The sequence below is a fragment of the Sander vitreus genome, chromosome 15 (genome assembly GCF_031162955.1).
Source record: "Sander vitreus isolate 19-12246 chromosome 15, sanVit1, whole genome shotgun sequence".
Lineage (NCBI taxonomy): Eukaryota > Metazoa > Chordata > Actinopteri > Perciformes > Percidae > Sander > Sander vitreus.
The window spans coordinates 5,386,500-5,407,559 of NC_135869.1; the positions used below are offsets into that span (position 1 = coordinate 5,386,500).

The 21,060-nt window shown below is 41.6% G+C and overlaps 1 protein-coding gene across 2 annotated transcripts in view; it reads right to left on the minus strand.

Moving 5' to 3' along the window:
• wipi1 (WD repeat domain, phosphoinositide interacting 1) overlaps nucleotides 1–20,581 on the minus strand; it is a 30,548-nt gene extending 9,967 nt beyond the window's left edge. The window contains exons 1-9 of one of the 2 annotated variants that reach the window (XM_078270195.1): nucleotides 20,205–20,581; nucleotides 15,237–15,319; nucleotides 9,639–9,805; nucleotides 7,561–7,657; nucleotides 6,645–6,742; nucleotides 1,995–2,087; nucleotides 945–1,015; nucleotides 429–536; nucleotides 52–216 (exon numbers count right to left, since the gene is read on the minus strand). In XM_078270195.1, coding sequence (XP_078126321.1) covers nucleotides 52–216; nucleotides 429–536; nucleotides 945–1,015; nucleotides 1,995–2,087; nucleotides 6,645–6,742; nucleotides 7,561–7,657; nucleotides 9,639–9,805; nucleotides 15,237–15,319; nucleotides 20,205–20,320 — 998 coding nt within the window. In that variant the 5' untranslated portion in view covers nucleotides 20,321–20,581. Of the gene's footprint in view, nucleotides 1–51; nucleotides 217–428; nucleotides 537–944; nucleotides 1,016–1,994; nucleotides 2,088–6,644; nucleotides 6,743–7,560; nucleotides 7,658–9,638; nucleotides 9,809–15,236; nucleotides 15,320–20,204 lie in introns of both variants that reach the window. The other variant, XM_078270196.1, reaches the window with a different exon arrangement.
• Between the last annotated feature and the right edge of the window lie 479 nt (nucleotides 20,582–21,060).

Genomic DNA, 21,060 nt, shown 5'->3' on the forward strand with positions numbered 1-21,060 from the left:
ACACACACATAAACATAGAGTGAGCGAGTGTGATTCCACAGAGAAGCTCACATAGCTAGGGTGCAGACGTTCCTCTGGCCCGATGTGACGAGGTGAACAGTGGCAAACGCCCGGTCCTGGCTCATCATGCCAGACACCTGAGCAGGGAGGTAGCTGCTGGCTGCGGAGAACATCTTCCCCATGTAGGCTGTCCAGGTGGCAGCCTCATCCCCTCCACTGCACATAGGGTAGAACAAGTTCATCCTACAACTTCATTTAGACTTCGGTGAGTATATTATCAAAACTGATAGAAATAGTGGTCAGAGGTACAAAAAATACAAGTTGTGATAAAACATACAGTAGCTCTCCCTAAATGTAGCACCCAACATGTTTAAATTAACTTGTTGTGTTTACTGTGTGTGTGTGTGTGTGTGTGTGTGTGTGTGTACCTTAGTCCCAGTTGCTCTAGTTTAAAGATATGCACAGTCTCTGTGTTGCTGGACGCACAGAGGAACTGGCCATCAGGGCTGAAGGATAAAGAGCTTATATTGACATACCTACACACACACACACACACACACACACACACACACACACACACACACACACACAAACACACAAACACCCACACACACACCAAGTGCAAAAAAATGAGGATTAATTAATAGTTTTAGGGAGATTATCACTTTGACCATTAGTAAGTTATTAAAACCTCTGACTCAATCAGTGTACTCCGCTCCTGAGGATCTAAATGTCTCCAGGCATAAGCGCATGCATGCCAATGTAGCACTGCAAGAAGAATATATTATATTATATAATAATAATATACACACAAGAATATGTGTTTGGAATCATGATCTAGTTCTTTGAGTTAGGTTTAGCTGTGTCTTTAGCTGTGATCATACATTGGACAGTGTGTTTCTTTAAAAGAGTGCAGATGTTATATGATGTGTTTGAACTCTCACCTCTTCATGCCCCGGCGGAACTCAAACAAACGCAGGCCCTCGGGGATGGAAAAGACCCGGATGACGGTGCCCTGTAAATACAGACAGACAGTGAGGGGTTATCTTTACGTTAAGAGCTACATATTTTATATTAGGAACTTGGTACAGAACCTGGCAGCTGCTCTTCCCTTATGCAGAGCTTCAGTGTCCCAATTATAATCTGATATGTAACTAGAGGTGACGGGTCATTTGAGGCAAAGCCTTAGAGTTTAATATAATTCTGGATCAATGCATGACATACACAGTTTAGGTCAGTGGCTGGATATAGTTTTAAAATCCTGTTTTTTAATTGCGCATGGCCCTACGCTCACAGTCATGTGCCCAGAGTGTTGGAAAATATCAAGAACCATGCCCAAAGCCTTTGCCGATGAAAGAGGATCAGCACAGATCTAATGCCAAGTGAGACTGATTGCCTGTTGCGTCGCTGCTATTTAATTGTCTATTTGCCAAGTACTGTTGTGGTCATTTGCTATGGCGTTAGGTTTATGTCATATCTTGCAAGCGCAATAAAACATGCTCATGAGCAAATTATATAATTTCACACGTGCAGATATTACTCTTTGCGCACTCATTCAACAATGGAGAGTTGTACAGGCAGCTGCGAGCGTGAAACAAAACATAGGGAGAGGCAAAGAATGGCACCTGCGGGTATTAAACACAGGCACAGAGCAGCCACCACACGCCACAGAGTGTCTGCGGTGCGAGCGCTGGAGGGCATACACGCTCTCGCAGGTAAACTCTGCTCTCCAAGTTGATTTCTGCTCGCCAGAATGAAACTGACTTTTGACATTTTGGGAGGCACTGGTCTTAGTTTAGTGTTAGATTGGTGTAAAGATTTGCATTTTAAAATTATTTTCAAAACTAAAATAATAAATATTTTACTGGGCCCCATAGTGGCAGATGGGCCCTAAGCAGGTGCCTATGATGCCTAGATCTTAGCCAGCCTAGGTCTTTGGAGCTAATGTACAGTGTGTGCCTATCTCAGGGCTCTGAGCCTTCGGTCTATTTTACCCTCTCTGAGGCACTGGCAAGTTTGGTGGCCGAGGCGTTGAAGGTGAGAGCTGCCAGAGGACTGTCATGAGCCGGGATCATGGTCACTGTGTTCTGAAAGAGAAAGAGAAAGAGTTATTCCACACTGACATAATGTTACTGTCACTCAGCTGCGTTTGCATCACGCTGCAGTATGTTAAGTGCCATTTAGAGGCATCCAATTAAAATAGTAAAATCCAGAAACTTTAATTCTCCCAACACTGAAATGAATTACACTCTTTTTCAAATAAACTGTTTGCTGATGAAGCAAGTATGTCAATGATGAAATGTTATCATACACATATGTATATATGCTAAGTATTAATATGTAGTACGTTTATTCTATATTAGATTACTCTAACTTATTATGTAAAGATAAACAGAGTCAACATTTCATTTAATGCTCATTATGCAGGCCTCCCCAACACACAGTACTAGAATTGTATAACTTTGTGCTGTTGTTATAGTTATTATTGATACTAATTAAATTTCCACTGAAAAGTTAGAATGATATCTTATTTTAACTGTAAAATTGTTATCCTTGTCAAAATGTCTATTTATCATTATTTGTTTAGGATAAAAAAAAATCTCAACATGGCATTGGCTTCAGAAATCTGGTATCCTTCAGACTCTAATTTAAAATGTAATTTTCTATTTTATATGTTGTCTCTGCATACATGTCTGTACGTATTATTGTCTTAGCAGTACCATGACGCAATGTTAAAAACAAATGGCCAGATGTGTTTTGATCCTGTTGGCCCAAACTTGCTCTGCTGTATGAAGCAACACAAAGTGTTTTCTGTCTGGCTGGAGTTCAGCGAACAGCCAGCGTGTGGCAGAGATCAGTTTACATATTTCCAGGTAAAAAAGGAACCTGAGCTATCGGAATCTGGGCAAAGTTCAAACATTTTCACCACAGTGGAGGAACAATAAGAACTGGTTGCCGAACCGGTATATTTAAGGACACACTGAAACTAAAGCATCAATTAAAAAAATATTTTGAAGTCTAGGGTGTCGTACAGACAAGGTGTCATCAGAGAACACATTGTCAGACAAACAAGTATCAGAACACAAAGAGGAAGAGATGACCTAAAAAAACAAAATGCAATCAGAAAAAAACAGTGTGCCCAGTATCGTCCCCTGAGTCAACTCGTCTGGCAATATATTCAGTTTCAGGTGTGTGATATTCAAGTAAAAAGTACATACAGTGTTGAAAGAGTTGTGACCCACTGGGGTTTATTTTTAAAGGATGAGTCTCATTTATTACAGGTCTTTTTTTTTTTTTAAATGTATAGCCACACATTAAATAACTAGATCTCTAGAACAGCTCCATTTTTCGTGACAGCATACTTCTATACTATATGTAAATTATATGTAAAACTGAAATATATGTAAACCTTAAAGGTACTCTAAGCAATGTCACGCGTTTTTTAGGCTACAACATGTTTTGTCACATACAGCAAACATCTCCTCACTATCCGCAAGCTGCCGGTCCCCTAAATACTAAAAACGCGTTCTCTGTAGACAGCCTAGGGTCCAACCTGGACCATGCAAACATACACAAACCGTGTTCCAGCGTTCAGCCAATAACGGACAAGAAGGATTTGGGGGGGTTAGTGCGTTAAAGCACAGAAGGGAGGGAACGGGATGAGGAGGAGGGAGGAGCGAGCTAGTCTTCATTTTGTTTGAAAATACTTTCAACGTCAACAAGAAGTAACGTCACCCAACATCGCTTAGAGCACCTTTAAATATGAAATGTAATCTTTAGAACCTTGAATTGAAGCTATAGTTGGTAGCTTTCATAAAAATATCTTGTCATATTTTCTCAAACTGTCACTACGTATATCCTGACAGGAGATTCTGTTACTGCGTTACTAAGATTTCTTTAGTCGATCAGTCATTTTGTATGCTTTTTCATGCTGAATGATTTATTTCCAAGAAACCTATCAGCACATCTCTGATAAACACAAGATTTAAAGTGGAACTTTTGCATGATTATTTGTGGAGAAACTCAGTTTTACATATCTGTGGATAAAACGAACTAATCGATTAGTCGGCAAAATCGTATGAGTGTTCGTCGACTAAGGAATTTTAATCAAGGACAGCCCTACTCGCCTCAAAATATGTCAGAAACATATTTTAGTGTACTATTTCTTAAAAATAAGAACACTGACTGGCTGGGCCGACACTTGGTTTGGCTAGACTTGGTCACTATACATGTTACAGCTAAACAGTACACTAAAATATGTTTCGTAAAACTTTTGAGGCAAAAAATAGGCAATGCAGTCGTTGACACTGTGTTAGAGACTCCTCAGCTCTGATTGGTTGTTTATCTTCGGACGCTGTGGAAACTTGCAAATGTTTAAATATGCCCTGTACCTTTTATGAACGCTTGTTATATTGTTTTTTAACTTAGTATATTGTGGTGACCTTGAGTGCTTTGAAAGGCGCCTATAAATAAAATGTATTATTATTATTATTGTTATTTGCTTCAAGGACTTCAAAATCCTATGAAAAAATCGAGGAAGGGATGAAGTGACCCTGCCCGGAGAAGCCCGGGGGCCCCCGTCTGGAGCCAGGCCCAGATGGAGGGCTCGTCAGCGAGCGTCTGGTGGCCGGGTTTGCCACGGAGCCCGGTCGGGCACAGCCCGAAAAAGCTACGTGGCGGACATCCCTCCATCCCATGGGCCCACCACCTGTGGGAGGAACCGCTGGGGTCGGGTGCGCTGCCACATGGGTGGCAGTGAAGGTCAGGGGGCCTCGACGGACCAGACCCGGGCAGCAGAGGCTGGCTCTGGGGGACGTGGAATGTCACCTCTCTGTGGGGAAGGAGCCGGAACTTGTGCGGGAGGTGGAGCGCTACCGGTTAGATCTGGTGGGGCTTACCTCTACGCACAGTCTTGGTTCTGGAACCATACTCCTGGATAGGGGTTGGACTCTTTTCTTCTCCGGAGTTGCCCAGGGTGTGGCGCCGGGCGGGTGTGGGGATACTCACAAGCCCCCGGCTGAGCGCCGCTACGTTGGAGTTTAACCCGGTGGACGAGAGGGTCGCCTCCCTACGCCATGCGGGTTGTGGGGGGAAAACTCTGACTGTTGTTTGTGCATATGCACCAAACAAGAGTTCAGAGTATTCGGCCTTCTTGAGACCTTGAGTGGAGTCCTGCATGGGGCTCCAGTCGGGGACTCCATAGTTCTGCTGGGGGACTTCAACGCGCACGTGGGTAATGATGGAGACACATGGAGAGCGTGATTGGGAGGAACGGCCTCCCTGATCTAAACCAGAGTGGTTGTTTGTTGTTGGACTTCTGTGCTAGTCATGGATTGTCTATAACTTGAACACCATGTTCGAACATAGGGATGCTCATAAGTGTACTTGGTACCAGAGCACCCTAGGCCAAAGGTCAATGATCGATTTTATAATCGTTTCATCTGATCTGAGGCCATATGTTTTGGACACTCGGGTGAAGAGAGGGGCAGAGCTGTCAACCGATCACCATCTGGTGGTGAGTTGGGTCAGGGGGTGGGGAAGACTCTGGACAGACCTGGTAAGCCCAAACGGGTAGTGCGGGTAAATTGGGAACGTCTGGAGGAGGCCCTTCTCCAGGTAGGGAATGAGTCCTTACCCCCAAGTGAAGGAGTTCAAGTACCTTGGGGTCTTGTTCGCGAGTGAGGGGACAATGGAGCGGGAGATTGGTCGGAGAATCGGCACAGCAGGTGCGGTATTACATTCAATTTATCGCACCGTTGTGACGAAAAGAGCTGAGCCAGAAGGCAAAGCTCTCAATCTACCGGTCAGTTTTTGTTCCTACCCTCACCTATGGTCATGAAGGCTGGGTCATGACCCGAAAGAACAAGATCCAGGGTACAAGCGGCCGAAATGGGTTTCCTCAGGAGGGTAGCTGGCGTCTCCCCTTAGAGATAGGGTGAGAAGCTCAGTTATCCGTGAGGAGCTCGGAGTAGAGCCGCTGCTCCGCTGCGTCGAAAGGAGCCAGTTGAGGTGGTTCGAGCATCTGGTAAGGATGCCCCCTGGGCGCCTCCCCTAGGGAGGTGTTCCAGGCACGTCCAGCTGGGAGGAGGCCTCGGGGGAGACCCAGGACTAGGTGGAGGGATTATATCTCTAACCTGGCCTGGGAACGCCTCGGGATCCCCAGTCGGAGCTGGTTAATGTGGCCCGGGAAAGGGAAGTTTGGGGGTCCCCTGCTGGAGCTGCTACCCGCGACCCGACCCGGATAAGCGGATGAAGATGGATGGATGGATGGATGGCTTCAAGGACTCATGGCGCCATCCATCTGGCCCATTATGAGGGTCACCTGAACTGGACAGAGTACAAAAACGGACTCAGCCGGCAATGTGGGTGTATGTGCCAGTGCTTTCCCCCCCCTCAACCGTTAAGTTGCGGTCGTTCAGTTTTATTCACAGTTCGTTAATATCCAACGCTGTCCAAACTGCTCCAAATTCCAAACGCCAATTTCATTGGGTACCCAGGAAGCCAAGTGAGAAGTAGATTGGATTAACGGTTCTCGAATTATTTGAAAGACAACGGACACACAAAGCCCACATTCATACATGTGTATCTTTATTTACAGATTGTAGCATATCATTTGAGATGTTCTGTGATGACATGTTTCTTACCAAATTGTTGGCATCATACACTATGATCTCCCCAATGGTGGCACTGCCGGGGTACGCCAGGTAGGAGTTGGAATGGTTGATAGAAAGAGCACAGAGACCTGCGACAAGGGAGAAAGAATCCTTTTGAACCAGACATAGGCACATATATGTTTTACAAACAGTGGCTTAGGGATTTAAATCTATATGATTCCCAAGTAACAGTTACCACTCTGCCCGTTATGTCACGCTTTACTATTGACAATAAGACCCACGTTTAAACTGGAATTATCATTGAAAGCCTCTGTAAACCCACACAGTTGTTTTCAGTTATTCTGGCTGATTAGACCTCTGCTCAGGTTGAAGGTGGGCCAGAGCTTTGATGGGAACTTATTACGTCACAAATTTCCTTTAAGGATGATAAAGGTGTCATTTGTCCTGCTCTCACAGATGCAACAAAGCTAACAGGAGGCTCAGAAAGATGTCAATCAATCAGTCTTTACACACCCAAGCAGTCCTGGGAGCGAAACATTTTTTTGCAGGATGGTAGGGGAAGACTCATGAATATTCATTAGGGAACTCATCCCTGAATGGCTAGTACTCGTTGCCTGCTCTGGTTGGGTTGGTTAGGTTTAGGCAAGAGGAGGGTTATGTTTAGGCAAAAGGAGTGGGATTGGTTATGGTTAGGGTAAGGATGTCAGGGTGAGCCTATCAGGGATGAGACTTCCCCTACCATCCTGCAAAAAAAAAAAAAACTTGCGTCCTGGGAAGACTTCCGAGCCAGAATAACAAAAACACCTGTGTAGGTGTCCAGGGCCTTTCAAAAGTTGTTTTCAGCCAACAAACCCAGCTACCACAGCACCACAGAAAGTGTGCATTTGTGTGTGTGTGAACCACATACTTGCAGTTGCTGTCTCTTGGTATTAATGTCTTACTGTACCTGAGGGGTTGGACGGAGTGTTGAGCAGAGTCTTGAGGAGCTTCATGTCTTTGATGTTGTGGATATAAATGGACTCTTCAAGGCACACCACGAGCCTCTGCAAGACACAGCACATCTCAGGTCATTACACTCCAGTGTAATGCGCTCAGGGTGTATAGAGGATATTTTTATTCATAATTCAAATTGAAAGTCCAAAGAGAAAACAAAAAGAGATCAAATTAAAAAATATTATTTTACTACGCTATTAGAAATAATCAGGCCATATATGAATTTAAAACTAAATAAATTGAAAAAGCAAAGTTTAATTGTAAAATGATTATTTCAAAATGTAAAGTGCAATAAAAAAAAGACAAATTTAAAATGCAAAGCTTAAATATAAATTGAAAGATGACATTGAAAAGGGCAATGGAAATAAGAAACTTGAGCGACTTTTTACATTGTCACTTTACATTTTCAAATCTTTGCTTTTTCAATTTCTTTTTTCTTTTTTAAATTTAATTATGGCCTGATTATTCCTAGTAGCATAGTGAAATAATATATTCAATTTTGATTTCTCTTTGGACTTTCAATTTGAATTATGAATAAAAAATATCCTCCATAAGGGTGGGCTTCTATTGCTCACATCGCTGAAATCCCACTCGTTATTATTTAATTGTTTCAGTCTGGTGTAATTGAAGACTTAATAGTTTTTCCCCAAAATCCTTTATCATCACACCACTTTTTAAATAAATTTTGAATTCTTAGTACCTGACTATATGCCACTAGGTAAAGGTTTCTACACTAGATGTCTATCTGATAGTACTGTAGCTAAATTAAAGGAAGTGATTCCAACGGCATATAATTAATGCCATGCCTCAATATAACAGAGGACTCCTTTGTTAAATTAGTTCTTCCAAACTGATCACTGGTAGACAGTGCTGCAGACTCACTGAGAACGACACTTGACTCTGATACCTGCCCTAATAAAGAAGATGATGAAACAAAGGAAGTTAGCAGCCTATTACTCATCACTAATAGAAGAAAATAAAAACAACCCCAGGTTTCTTTTCACCACTGTAGCCAGGCTGACAGACTCACAGCTCTATTGAGCCATGTATTCCTATAGCTCTGAGTAGTGACAACTTCCAGAGCTTCTTTAATCTTACAATTATAACTATTAGAGATAAAATTCATCACAACCTGTACCGATTTTTATTTTTAAACACTGGAACCTTAGAAACAGCTGTAAGACCTGACATGTACTTAGACTGCTTTTCTCCTATCAACCTTCATCGACTAACTTGAAAGATTTCTCTAGCTTAGCTATCTACCTGTCTCTTAGACCCCATCCTAACTAGGTTACTTACAGAAGCTTTACTCTTCGTTAACAGTTCTTTACTAGATATGATCAATATGTCTTTATTAACATTAAAGTTTAAAGTTGCTGTGATAAAACCTCTTCTTCAAAAAACGACTCTCGATCCTGAGGTCTTAGCCAACCATAGACCTATATCTAATCTTCACTTTCTCTCCAAGATCCTTGAGAAGGTAGTCCCTAATCAGTTATGTGACTTTCTACACAGCAATAGTTTATTTGAGGACTTTCAGTCAGGATTTAGAATGCATCATAGCACAGAGACGGCACTGGTGAAAATTACAAATGACCTAACTGCTTCAGACAAAGGACTAGTCTCCGTGCTTGTCTTAATAGCTCTTAGTGCTGCATTCGACACTATTGACCATAGCATCTTGTTACAGAGACTGGAGCATTTAATTGGCATTCAAGTAATCACACTAAGCTGGTTTAAGTCACATTTATCAGATCAACCTCAGTTTGTTAATGTTAATGATGAATCCTCCATGCATGCTAAAGTTAGCCATGGTGTTCCACAAGGCTCTGTGCTTGGATCAATTATATTTACCTTAAGCTTCCTCTAGACAAAATTCCATACACTCCATAAACTTTACTGTTATGCTGATGATACCCGATTATATATATTGATCAAGACACTAGTGTGTAAATAACTTCCAAAATGTAATGAATTATATGGATACACTGTAATATTTGAGGATTGTGGGTATGGAATGGGGAAGCTCACCTGTCTGTTGAGCTTAACAGCCAAGATGTTGTTGGGATAACTGTAGTTACAGATCTCCGTCCCCTTCTTGAAGTGGTAGATGTTCATTCGCTGCGGCATGGTGGTGCTTACCACGACTACCAGACTGCTGGAGAACAGACGTTCCACAATGTAGACATCTGGAGTCTCTGCTGGGGGAGAACAGGAAACAGACAGACAGGCAGGGACAGGGACATTGCTTTAATGTTGACTTCTCCAAACTTTCTCCTAGACCAAAGAGGCAGAGATTAAACTCTACAAACCTGGTTCAGTGGTATTTAATCCCAACATCACAAACTATGAAGGGCAAGCCATGTCCCTATGTGTTTTTTCTCTCTTGCTGGCCTTTTTTTTTCTTTATTTTTTTTTTCTTTGAGGGGTGGGGGTGGCATAGGTTTTGCAGGCTTTGTTGTTTTGTTGCTGAAATTTTCAGAAAACCCAGAGGGAAAACTCTTGTATTGTTATCCTGTATAACCCCTGTATAAACGATTCCTTCAATAAATATATTTAAAAAAAAATAAAAAAAACTTCCCTCAAGAGAAAGGCAGCCACTTTAACAACTTGAACCCTGATTATCTTCTCTTTAATTTCAGAACAGAAGAAATAAATTCTTAAATACAGTTATATCAACATAATCTAATATCAGTTTGACTCCATTTTGTCCTATAATAATAATATAATATAATCCTCTTAAGTATTGAAGCATGTCCTGATACAAAGCACACTGAGGCAATTTTGTGATTCATGATATTGGGCTAGACAAATAAAATTGACTTTTACACAAATGATCAACAATGTTAAGCTCTCACAGATCATTTCCCCAACATATCAGGTTGACATAAAGCAGACTATGTCTTTCAGAAAATCAGACTGGACCTGACACTACAGCGCAAACACACCAGTTCTGCCATGGGAGGCTGCTGATTAAAATACCATGAGCATTGTGTAATTACAGCAAGGTCGGCCATGTCTGAGCATCCAGCCACTAAAACCCCAAAACAACCCAGTGAGCGCTTTAATGTGGAGATGCAGACTTCTTAGGCATCTCCTTTCTGAGATAATCACCGCTTTGTTTGGAGAATTCCCTTCCTCGCCCAGTTATTCCTGTAGTCTGGTTATGTACATACATCATAATTATGTTAAGCTCATATTCTGATGAGATCATACTCTGATTTAGCAGAAACCTGGTTAATGTCAGGTTTCCGCCTATATTAAACTGGTGACTGTAGCTGTGTTTCCATCAAAATGTTATGGAATGGAGTGTTAAAGGTCCCATATTCTGCTCATTTTCAAGTTTATACTTGTATTTTGGGTTTCTACTAGAACATGTCTACATGCTTTAATGTTCACAAAACACATAATTAATCTCATACTGTCTGTCTGAATATCTAACCTGTATTCCCCCTCTGTCTGAAACGCTCTGTTGCAGCGCCTATCACTTTAAGCCCCCCTGCAGAAGAAAAAGCCTTGTCTGCTCCGATTGGCCAGCGTTTCCGGGACTTTCGCATCTGCACTCACGGTGTCTCTGCGTTTCTGGTATTCGCACGTTTACTTCCCCCGCCAGGAACCAAGACACTGCTTGAATACATTAGACTCACGCGGTTGCGGTTACATTCAGTCTCGACATACTATTTACACACTCATACTGACCGACACTAGACTCACGCACTGGCCACGGTTACATTCGGTAGCCTGGTGGTACGAAGTCTCCTCGTACCATGTAGCAACATTCACTTCTAACATTTAACTTAACATAACTACCAAGATAACATTACGTGTATTTGTATGTGATATAATACTTTCCTCTTGGTAATGTAGCCTATGAATTTCCATGAACACAATTCTAAAATGCACGAGACATAAGGCTTCTGGGATCGGTTGATAACTAAAACTTGCCGAGAACCTAGACACCCGTCTGATTACATAGACTCATGCATTAGGCACGGTTACGGTCTCGTTCGGTAGCCTGGTGCGCGGTCTCCTGATGACAGCCTACCTACCATGTAACAAACATTTAACTTAACATAACTACTAAGATAACATGACGTGTATTTGTATGTGATATCCATCGATAATGTAGCCTATGAATTTCTATGTACACCATCTAAGATGCACGAGAAATAAAGGCTTCTGGGATCGGTTGATAACTCAAACTTGCCGAGAACCTAGACACCCGTTTGAATATAGACTCATGCAGTACCCTCGGTTATGGTCCTTACTGTCTCGTTCAGTAGTCTCCTCGTGACAGCCTACCTACCATGTAGCAACATTCACTTCTCTAACATTTAACTTAACATAACTACCAAGATAACATGACGTGTATTTGTATGTGATGTACTTCTCCATCGATAATGTGTGAATTTCCATGAACACAATCATCTAAGATGCACCAGAAACAAGGCTTGGTTAATAACTCAAACTTGCTGAGAACGAGACTTCCAGGAACATGGCGGAGAGTATAGACGCCTAGTTAACGAGCTCTCCCAAGGCGGTTTAAAAAATTCACAAATAAATGTAGCCGGAAAAACATTGAAAAGCCAAACAAAGCTGAAAAACAACTCGTAATGGAAGAAATCTCCGAGAGCATAGCTATCGCTACTAGAGCAGCTAGCGCTGCTAGAGCTAGCGAACATGAGGAAGGTGCAGCAGAGAAAACTGATGGCCAAGGCCAGGCAGAGACGCTCTGGGCTGGACTCGCCACAATCAGTAACGACATAAGAGAGCTTAAACAAGAGTTACGACAAGAGCTAATTACACTCAAATGCGAACTGAAACAAGAGGTGAAGGAAGAAATCAGTAGCCTCCAACAGGAAATTGACCACAAGCTAAACGAGACAAAAAACGAACTACAGACACAAAAGACTGACATCGCCGAAGCCCAGACGCGCATAGCGGAGCTGGAACTATATAGGAACTATATACACAGCCAGACTTTGTGGATGAAGAGGAAATGAGAGTGTTTCTAAATTCATTGCACCTGCCATCGATCGGTAATATTCAAAATGATAGGCTAACGGCTGATCTTACAATGGAAGAGGTAAATGATGCAATAAGTACATTAAAAAATAATAAATCTCCGGGCAGTGATGGATACCTCGCAGAGTGGTATAAAATGTTTAAAGATGAGCTCACACCACTACTCTTGGCCTCTTTTAATTGGACACTCCAAAACAATAAAATACCTCCATCCTGGACTGAAGCAATCATTACAGTCATCCACAAACAAGGAAGAGACAAAGAGCACTGTGGAAATTACAGACCAATCTCGTTGCTAAACGTGGACTATAAAATATACACAACAATTATTTCAAAACGATTGAATACTTTCATAACAGAAATTATAGAGGAAGATCAAACAGGATTTATAAGCGGAAGGCAAACGCAGGACAATATCAGAAGAACTTTGCATATCGTAGACGAAGCACAACAGAAAAAACAAAGCATTATATTAATAAGCATCGACGCGGAGAAAGCATTCGACTGTGTGAATTGGAGATTTTTGTATGAAGTGCTAGAACGATTAGGATTTAACAGTGAATCAGTACAATGCATAAAGACTCTATATCAACAGCCCACCGCCAAAATTAAAATAAATGGAAGTCCGACTGATAAAATCAACTTGCAAAGGTCTACCAGACAGGGTTGTTGCCTGACACCCACTTTGTTCGCTCTTTTCGTAGAACCGTTGGCGCAAGCAGTTCGTCAGAACGAAGAACTGGAGGGAGTAATGGTGAACGGAACAGAACACAAAATAGGACTTTTTGCCGATGATGTCATAGCCTTCTTAGAAAAACCAAACAAATCACTTCCTGTACTGATACGTACAGGCACCTCTCAGGATATAAAGTTAATATATCCAAAACACAGATACTACCATTTAACTACACTCCATCAAAAGAGATTCAGGATTCATATCATCTTGATAGGAACCTAAAGAAAAGAAAATATCTGGGGGTCTCCATCACTAAAGGATTGTCTAAACTATATAAAGAAAATTATGACAAAATAAGCCAAGAGATACAAAAAGACTTTGGAAGATGGGCTACTCTGCCGGTAGATTTTAACTCGAGAATTGAAATAATCAAAATGAATGTGCTACCTAGTGCTCCTCTATTTATTTCACTCTCTACCAGTAGAGGTCCCTCAAACCCAGTTTGTGACCTGGAACAAAATAATATCAAGGTTTATCTGGGCAGGTAAAAAACCTAGAATTAGGTTTGAAACTCTCCAGCTGCCAAAACACAGAAGGGGAATGGGTCTACCAAGACTGAAAGAATACTGCTTTGCAGCCCAGCTGAGATATTTACTCTGCCGGTGTAAACCAGATTACACAGCAAAGTGGAAAGAAATGGAGAAAGAGTTTGGAGGATACCCAATTCAGAATGTGATCGGAGATAAAGAAACATACAATAAAATTAAAAATAAAACTGACTCAATTACATTGTTCACTCTGGAATTATGGTATAGAATAATAAAAAATGATTGGATAAATAAGGACATACATTTGTTAAAGTGGGTTGCATCTGACAGTAATTTCAAACCTGCCAGTTATGACGAGGGATTCAAACAGTGGGGAATTAATGGAATTACGGCATGGTGCACTCTAGAGAAAGATGGGGGGGGGGGGCTAGAGAGTTTTCAGAACATGTGAGTCAAATATGATCTGGGTAAACATGAATTCTATAGGTACTTACAACTAAGAGATTATTACAGGAAAGAAATCAAGGTGGATCCCTCCACGCAAGTGAATGGTGTGATACAAACAATAATTAGTATTTACAAGAACACTAAAATTAGAATGATATCAGTATTGTACCAAAAATTGACAATAAACAAGAATACAACTAATTATATAAAAGAAAAGTGGGAGTCAGAGTTCAACATAGAAATCTCGGACAAAGATTGGCTAAATATGTGGAAAATGCATCAAACATCCACCACGTTAACTATTGTCCCGGGGCTGTTGTCAGCTGTCATCCCGACTGAAGTCTCTTAGCGCCGTGGGAGTGAGGCAAAAAGACCGGGGTGTGCTAGCTGGCTATATTAGCATTAGATTAGCTGTCTATCTATACAGCTAACATTACTGATGAACTTATTCGTGGATTAGCCCAGTGCTGTTAACCGCGGCTGTTCTTAACAGTGTTAGAGGCCGGCAGACAAGTCGATTTGGAGATGAACAACAGTGTTCCTTTTAGGGAAACCTGAGTCTGGGACAGATCAGTTTACACAATGCATAGTTTTGCAAATGCGAATGCACAATTCTTTTTTCCTGTTTAACACGGACGCTGTAATGAATGAAACTCAATGATCCACCAGGGATACATGGATAATTGTGATGTTCATGTTTTTTTTTTATCATCTAATGGCTAAGCTGACAAATAGGACAGGTTCACATATAAACTCAGCTAATTCTCAGTGTAACAGTTTCCAGCTTTGTCATATAATTAGCCAGTTTGTCAAAGAAATCAACACACAGCTTGTGTTTAGTAACTTTACACAGACATTTTGTTCTTAACTAAATGTGGATGGATTGTTTAGCCCACATGGATGCAAAGTGCAGAGTCAGAGCTCCATACTCACCACTCTCATGGATACAGTCCAGTTTTTCCACCATGGTCAGAGAAAACAGCTTGTAGCCTGTCTTTGTTCCCAAAGCCAGTGACCTGCAAAACACACACACACACACACACACACACACACACACACACACACACACACACACACACACACCATCAGTACAACTAGATTGCATCTACAGTGTAAAGCCCTCATTTCTCTTTATATTGTAATTACAGCCATTCTTAGCAGGGATAGATTTGACCTATGTCTAATTTTGTTGATTTGGGGTGCATTCACTTCCTCATCATCACACATCTCCCCTGGTCCTCACTATAGAGAGCCACCTAATGGTGACATTGCAATTAATCAAATCTTGCTCTTGATTTCGGCTCCTAACGATCCTAAAAGAATGTAGCTGAGAAAAACATTTATTTTGCACATTACGTCTTGCAAGTCCATTTTATTTTGTCTTATGTTCTAAAGGGGAAATTCACAGTTTAAGGAGTTTTCACTGTTGATTTGTTTAACTTCAAGGCAGTCAGCCATATTGAATTCACTTTGCCACTGTTTACCTTTTATTTACCAATTCATTGTTTTCACTGTTTCTTTAAGTTTAGTAAATGCAACATTTTCTTTCGAAAAGTCAATGAGTGTTTAATAATCATGATTTCAGTATTGACCCAAATAATTGTGATTATGATTTTTTTCCATAGTTGAGAAACCCTAGGTGAAATGTGTCATGTACTATATACGAGAGTGAGCTCTTCTGGGAACAAGGGGGTCAAGCTGAAGTGAACCCTCACGACAAATAAAAGTGATTTGACAAAAAAGATCAACTTGGTCCGCTTACTATTTCTTTTCTGGAGCTTTTTAACCCTATCTAACAGTCTTCCTCAATGGATGGAGTATGCTCAGTTGTCATGGAGATGCAGTAGTTCAGTTGTTATTAAGTGACCTACCTAAGTATGGAATTTCAGTCATGTGATAACTAGTCACGCATTGCCAGACCTACATTAGCCACACATTTATCTCCACAGTGCTGTGGAAAAAAAGCACCTTGAGTCGTTTGCATTGCTTTAAACCAATCACAATGGTCTTGGGCGGGGCTAAGCTCCGGACGCAGCGACCGTGGCTCTGCAAAATAGTCTCGGGAAGTTAGGCTGGGCAATATGTCGATATTATATCGACATCAATATATGAGAGGGGTTCGCTGGGCCAAGTCCCCGTACGGACCAAAGTACGGAGTGTGGACTGGTAGCCGGAGAGATGCCAAATTACCTCCTGGGCTCTGCCAAAGTGCTCTTGAGCAAGCCACCGAACCCCACCCCCCAACCGCTCAGGGTGCCTGTCACAGCCCCCTCACTCTGACAGCTCTCCATTGGTGCATGTATAGGTCCTGATCATGTGTGTGTATTTCAGGCCTGTGTGTAGTGTGTTCTAACAAACTAACTTTCTCCCACTGGGGATCAATTAAAAAGTATACATTTTCCTGGTTTTAAAGGCTGCATTACAGTAAAGTGAAGTCATTTTCTGAACTTAGCAGACTGTTCTAGCTGTTCTATTATTTGCCTTTACCCACTTAAATTAGTCATTGTATCCACATTATTGGTGATTATTTATCAAAACTCTCATTATGTAAATGTTTTGTGAAAGCACCAATAGTCAACACTACGATATCGCTCAACATCGATGTATTTGGTCAAACATTTCGTGATATTAGATTTTTTTCAATATGGCCCAGCTCTTTTGGGAAGGAAGCGTAGATTCTTTGAACGAACGCAGCCGTCGAGGCTTCAGTGGCCGTGGTTTCATTTAAAGTGGGTTTGAAAAACAATAGACGCCACGGCTACTGTCCCTTCGTGCCAACGGTTACGCTCCACCCTCAAAACACATCATCACCGTTTCCAAAAAAATGATCTATAGGTTAACATTTTCTGCTGAGGACAGAAAGTAGTTTATTTCTCACAGAATGCCCTTCTTGTCAAACAAGTGTAGCAACTCTTTGCGTCTTTTACCTGCTCGTACATGACATCTATCATTATAGATGTTATGGCGGCTCGAACCCTGGAGTCAAAACAGACAGTTAAAATGGTTTAAGACATCAGTTCGTTTTTACACCTGTCATTTTCTTAATGTCCACCTGTGCCTTCATTCCTCACCTGTACATTCCTGAACTGTCTCATCCTGTTTCTGAGCAGGAGGAAACCTGCAGAACTCTGCTCGGAATACAGCACATTTTTACTGCCTGTGCAGTATAAAGTGACTGTGTGACATGTGCATCTTTTTCTCCCATAACCTCCCTTTTTTTTGTAAAGAGTTGGTTGATATTTGGGAATTCTGTCTCCAGTTATTATATACTGGAGACAAAGCGTAAAAATAGAGTATGCATTCCTCCACTGTGCGAAAACTGTTACTGCCACATGGACTGAATAATTAGGTGAGTGCAGTACACACCCAGACAGACAGAATACATCTGAATACACACAACACTTTAACTAATTATTCTGTGATTTGACAATATCACAGAATTGATTTGACAATATCCTCCCCCCCAATATCGTCTTTGGCATAGGCGAAATTTAGTTTTTGTTAATTTTCAATGTTTTTGCCGTTTTTTTCGAACGTTTCTGTTGCCTTTATTTATTTATGTTCATTAACTATGCCCTTGTAGCCGAGCTGCACCAATCGCATTGGTGTATTTGATATAGGCGGGCCAGAGGCGAGCTAAACAGATGACGACTGGTAGTTAAGCGTATGGGGCTCTGGATACGCCACCCCATGTATTGTTGTGATTGGTCGTAGTGTTATCCAATTGCGTGCAGTGAGATTTTCAAATGCATGCTCCCCTGGAGTTGGGCCATTTTCATTACTCAATGCCAGACCCTTAATCTTTCGGATTTGGGTCTGGATTTCCAGGTTAGGTCAAAGGCAGGCCTGAATGGAAATCCTGTTTAATGCTCAATGAGTGGAGCTTACTAAACATATAGCAACTTTCTGTAATTGTATATTTATACTATTGTTTAAGAAGAAGGCTTGTGACTTGTCGTTTGAATCCTCAACAACCTTTTGAGGAAGACTAGCACTTGGCTTGACTGTTGGTAATTGTTGATTTTGTTTGGATGTGCCAAATTGTAATTATATAAGTGATTATTGGTCGGACTGTTGATCTAAAGCTATGCTAATTGGCGGCACTTGAGCCTATACATGTTCATAGCAACAAAAATGGGAAGGGGGGGGGGGAGGGGGGGGATACAGTTAGAAAAACAGTTTTATGACATAGACTGTGTACCTGTGTTATTACATTATCTGGGTCACATGACAGTGATATATAACCAAAAGATGTCTCCTGGGATTCATTCAAAAATGTAATTTGTTTAAAAAAAGTAATAAATCAATAAATATTTTTTGAAATTGACAGAAAGAGACAATTATATTGTTAATCGCAATTATTTCGGAGACAATTAAGTACAGCAACATTTGGAATTGTTACAGCTGAAGAGACAAAATGAAGCTCAAGTGGGTTGTTCGCGGTGGCTCCAGCAGTCGCCATCTTGGCAGTGCCTGACGCCGCTGTCACTACCCGATGTGAGTCGAGTGCAGATGTTGAGTTGCGCATCCGTCACTTTGCGACCAGCAGCCTACAAGATGCTAACTAGAGACTTCTGTAATGTCAATACAATAGAAATGGACCTACATAACGAAGTTCGTTCACTGCTGGCTACAAGTTAGCAATCAAACACAACAAAGGCTGTCACTTGAATGGCGTTTTGAGCTAACGTTAGCAATCAAACACAACAAAGGCTGTCACTTGAATGGCGTTTTGAGCTAACGTTAGCAATCAAACACAACAAAGGCTGTCACTTGAATGGCGTTTTGAGCTAACGTTAGCAATCAAACACAACAAAGGCTGTCACTTGAATGGCGTTTTGAGCTAACGTTAGCAATCAAACACAACAAAGGCTGTCACTTGAATGGCGTTTTGAGCTAACGTTAGCAATCAAACAATCATAGGTAGCTAAAACGTTTTTGAAATGATTTCCATCGTCTGTTATTGTTTGTAATGAGAAAAGTTGATTATTTTATGGATTTCACAAATTTCAGTATGACACGTTACGCCGTAAACCATTTAAATCGGAGCACGCGCAACTCACGTCTGCACTCGACTCACATCGGGTAGTGACAGCCGCTTTGACTCTCTGCTAATCCAAAATAAAGGCTTGGAGCATGGATTGAACTGAGGTGGATTGAATGAAGCGTAGTCTCCTGTGATGGCACCTGTCACTCAACGCGACACGCTTAATAAATGCGTAACTTTAAGCTTAAGCTAAAGCTTAAAGTTATGCATTTATTAAGGGTATATAATTCAAAAAGGTAAGATATAAAAATAAAAAAACAACAACATACATAACCCGTAAAGTTGTCCTGAAAGAAAAAATTAGCTACAGAGACTAAAACTGTTTTCGTTCCAGGCTGTAAACATGTTTATTTCTGCTGTAAAGTTGGGTTTTTATTTTTGGAGACAGCCACAAGTGGCCACTCGAGGAATTGCAGTTTTTGGCACTTAACATCTTGGCTTCATTCTTCAGCAATCACCCACCCGTCCTCCCATGCATAGGTCTGCGCTGTCTGTTGTTCTCCAAGCCCAACCCAAGATGACATCATCACAGTTGTCTTCTCAAACTTTGCATCCTTCTCCAGAGCCAGACGAAATTATACAAATAGCAAATGTTTTACAGGTTGTATATGGCAGTTAACATGATAAGTAGGCTAAACTGAGCTTGATAGGCCCTATGTAAAATTGGTGGACGTGTCCCTTTAATTGTATGAAAGTAGGTAAGGGTGTATCAACTACACAGCTCTGTTTTTAAATGACTAAAATGAATATTTCGATTTATATAGCCTATTTAATTTCAGGGCGAAATCAAGCAGGATGGGTCTTTCATTGACTCATCCGCTTCTTATCTGGAATTGAATTGCCTGCTTGCTTACGTGGAGTCTTGGTTGAAAGAGGCGCAGCCAAACTGGAGCCCCGGTCCGTCCGGCCCGCCAGGTCCGTCCGGGCCGTCCGGCCCGCCAGGTCCACCGGCACCCTCTCCGGTCTCCATCCCGATTCCCAGCGACCTCCTTCCCTCCCTCCGCCCTGGATTGGAGGCCTGGGAACGGCTGCACCTCTTCGCTCGATGTCGGCGGAAGACGGCTCCAATTTGGAAGAAATGTGGACCGTGGTGATGTGTAAGGGCGCTCTCGAGGCAGAGCTGGCGCGTTTCTCCGCTAGAAACGAATACAATTTCAGTTTCACTACGTTTATTTTTTTTCCGGTCGGTTATCCAGACCCCGGAGGAAAAGAAGGGGAAAAAAAAAAAAAAAGAGAAGCAAAACAAGAACAGCTGACGGCACTACGTCACATCTCCGCCTCTTACCATTGGCTGGTGGCGAAACCAAGTTGTCGCAGGCTTCTATTTTGATTGGTCAGGCGTGCGACAATGTGTCATGATTGGCTGGTAGCGCGGAGTGTTCTTTGTTTGTGTCCGCCCATTCATGTTAAGCGCTTCTGTGTAGAACAAAATACTTAATACTTTACATTTGTTTCCGTTATCGTCAAGATACAGAAAATCCCTCGTAAAACGTGATTGCATTTTGTAGTTTACAATCAGTAAATTGCATTTTATTCAAATTCATACAGGTATGTGTCAATACATTTGAACAGGACCACATGTTAATTAACAGAATTGAATCGCTGGTTATTGATCATTTTGCCCCAAATAGACCGTGGAGGAGCATGCAAGTTTAATTTCCAACTTAGTGAATGAATGAAATTACCAAATATATCAGAAGATCCTATTGA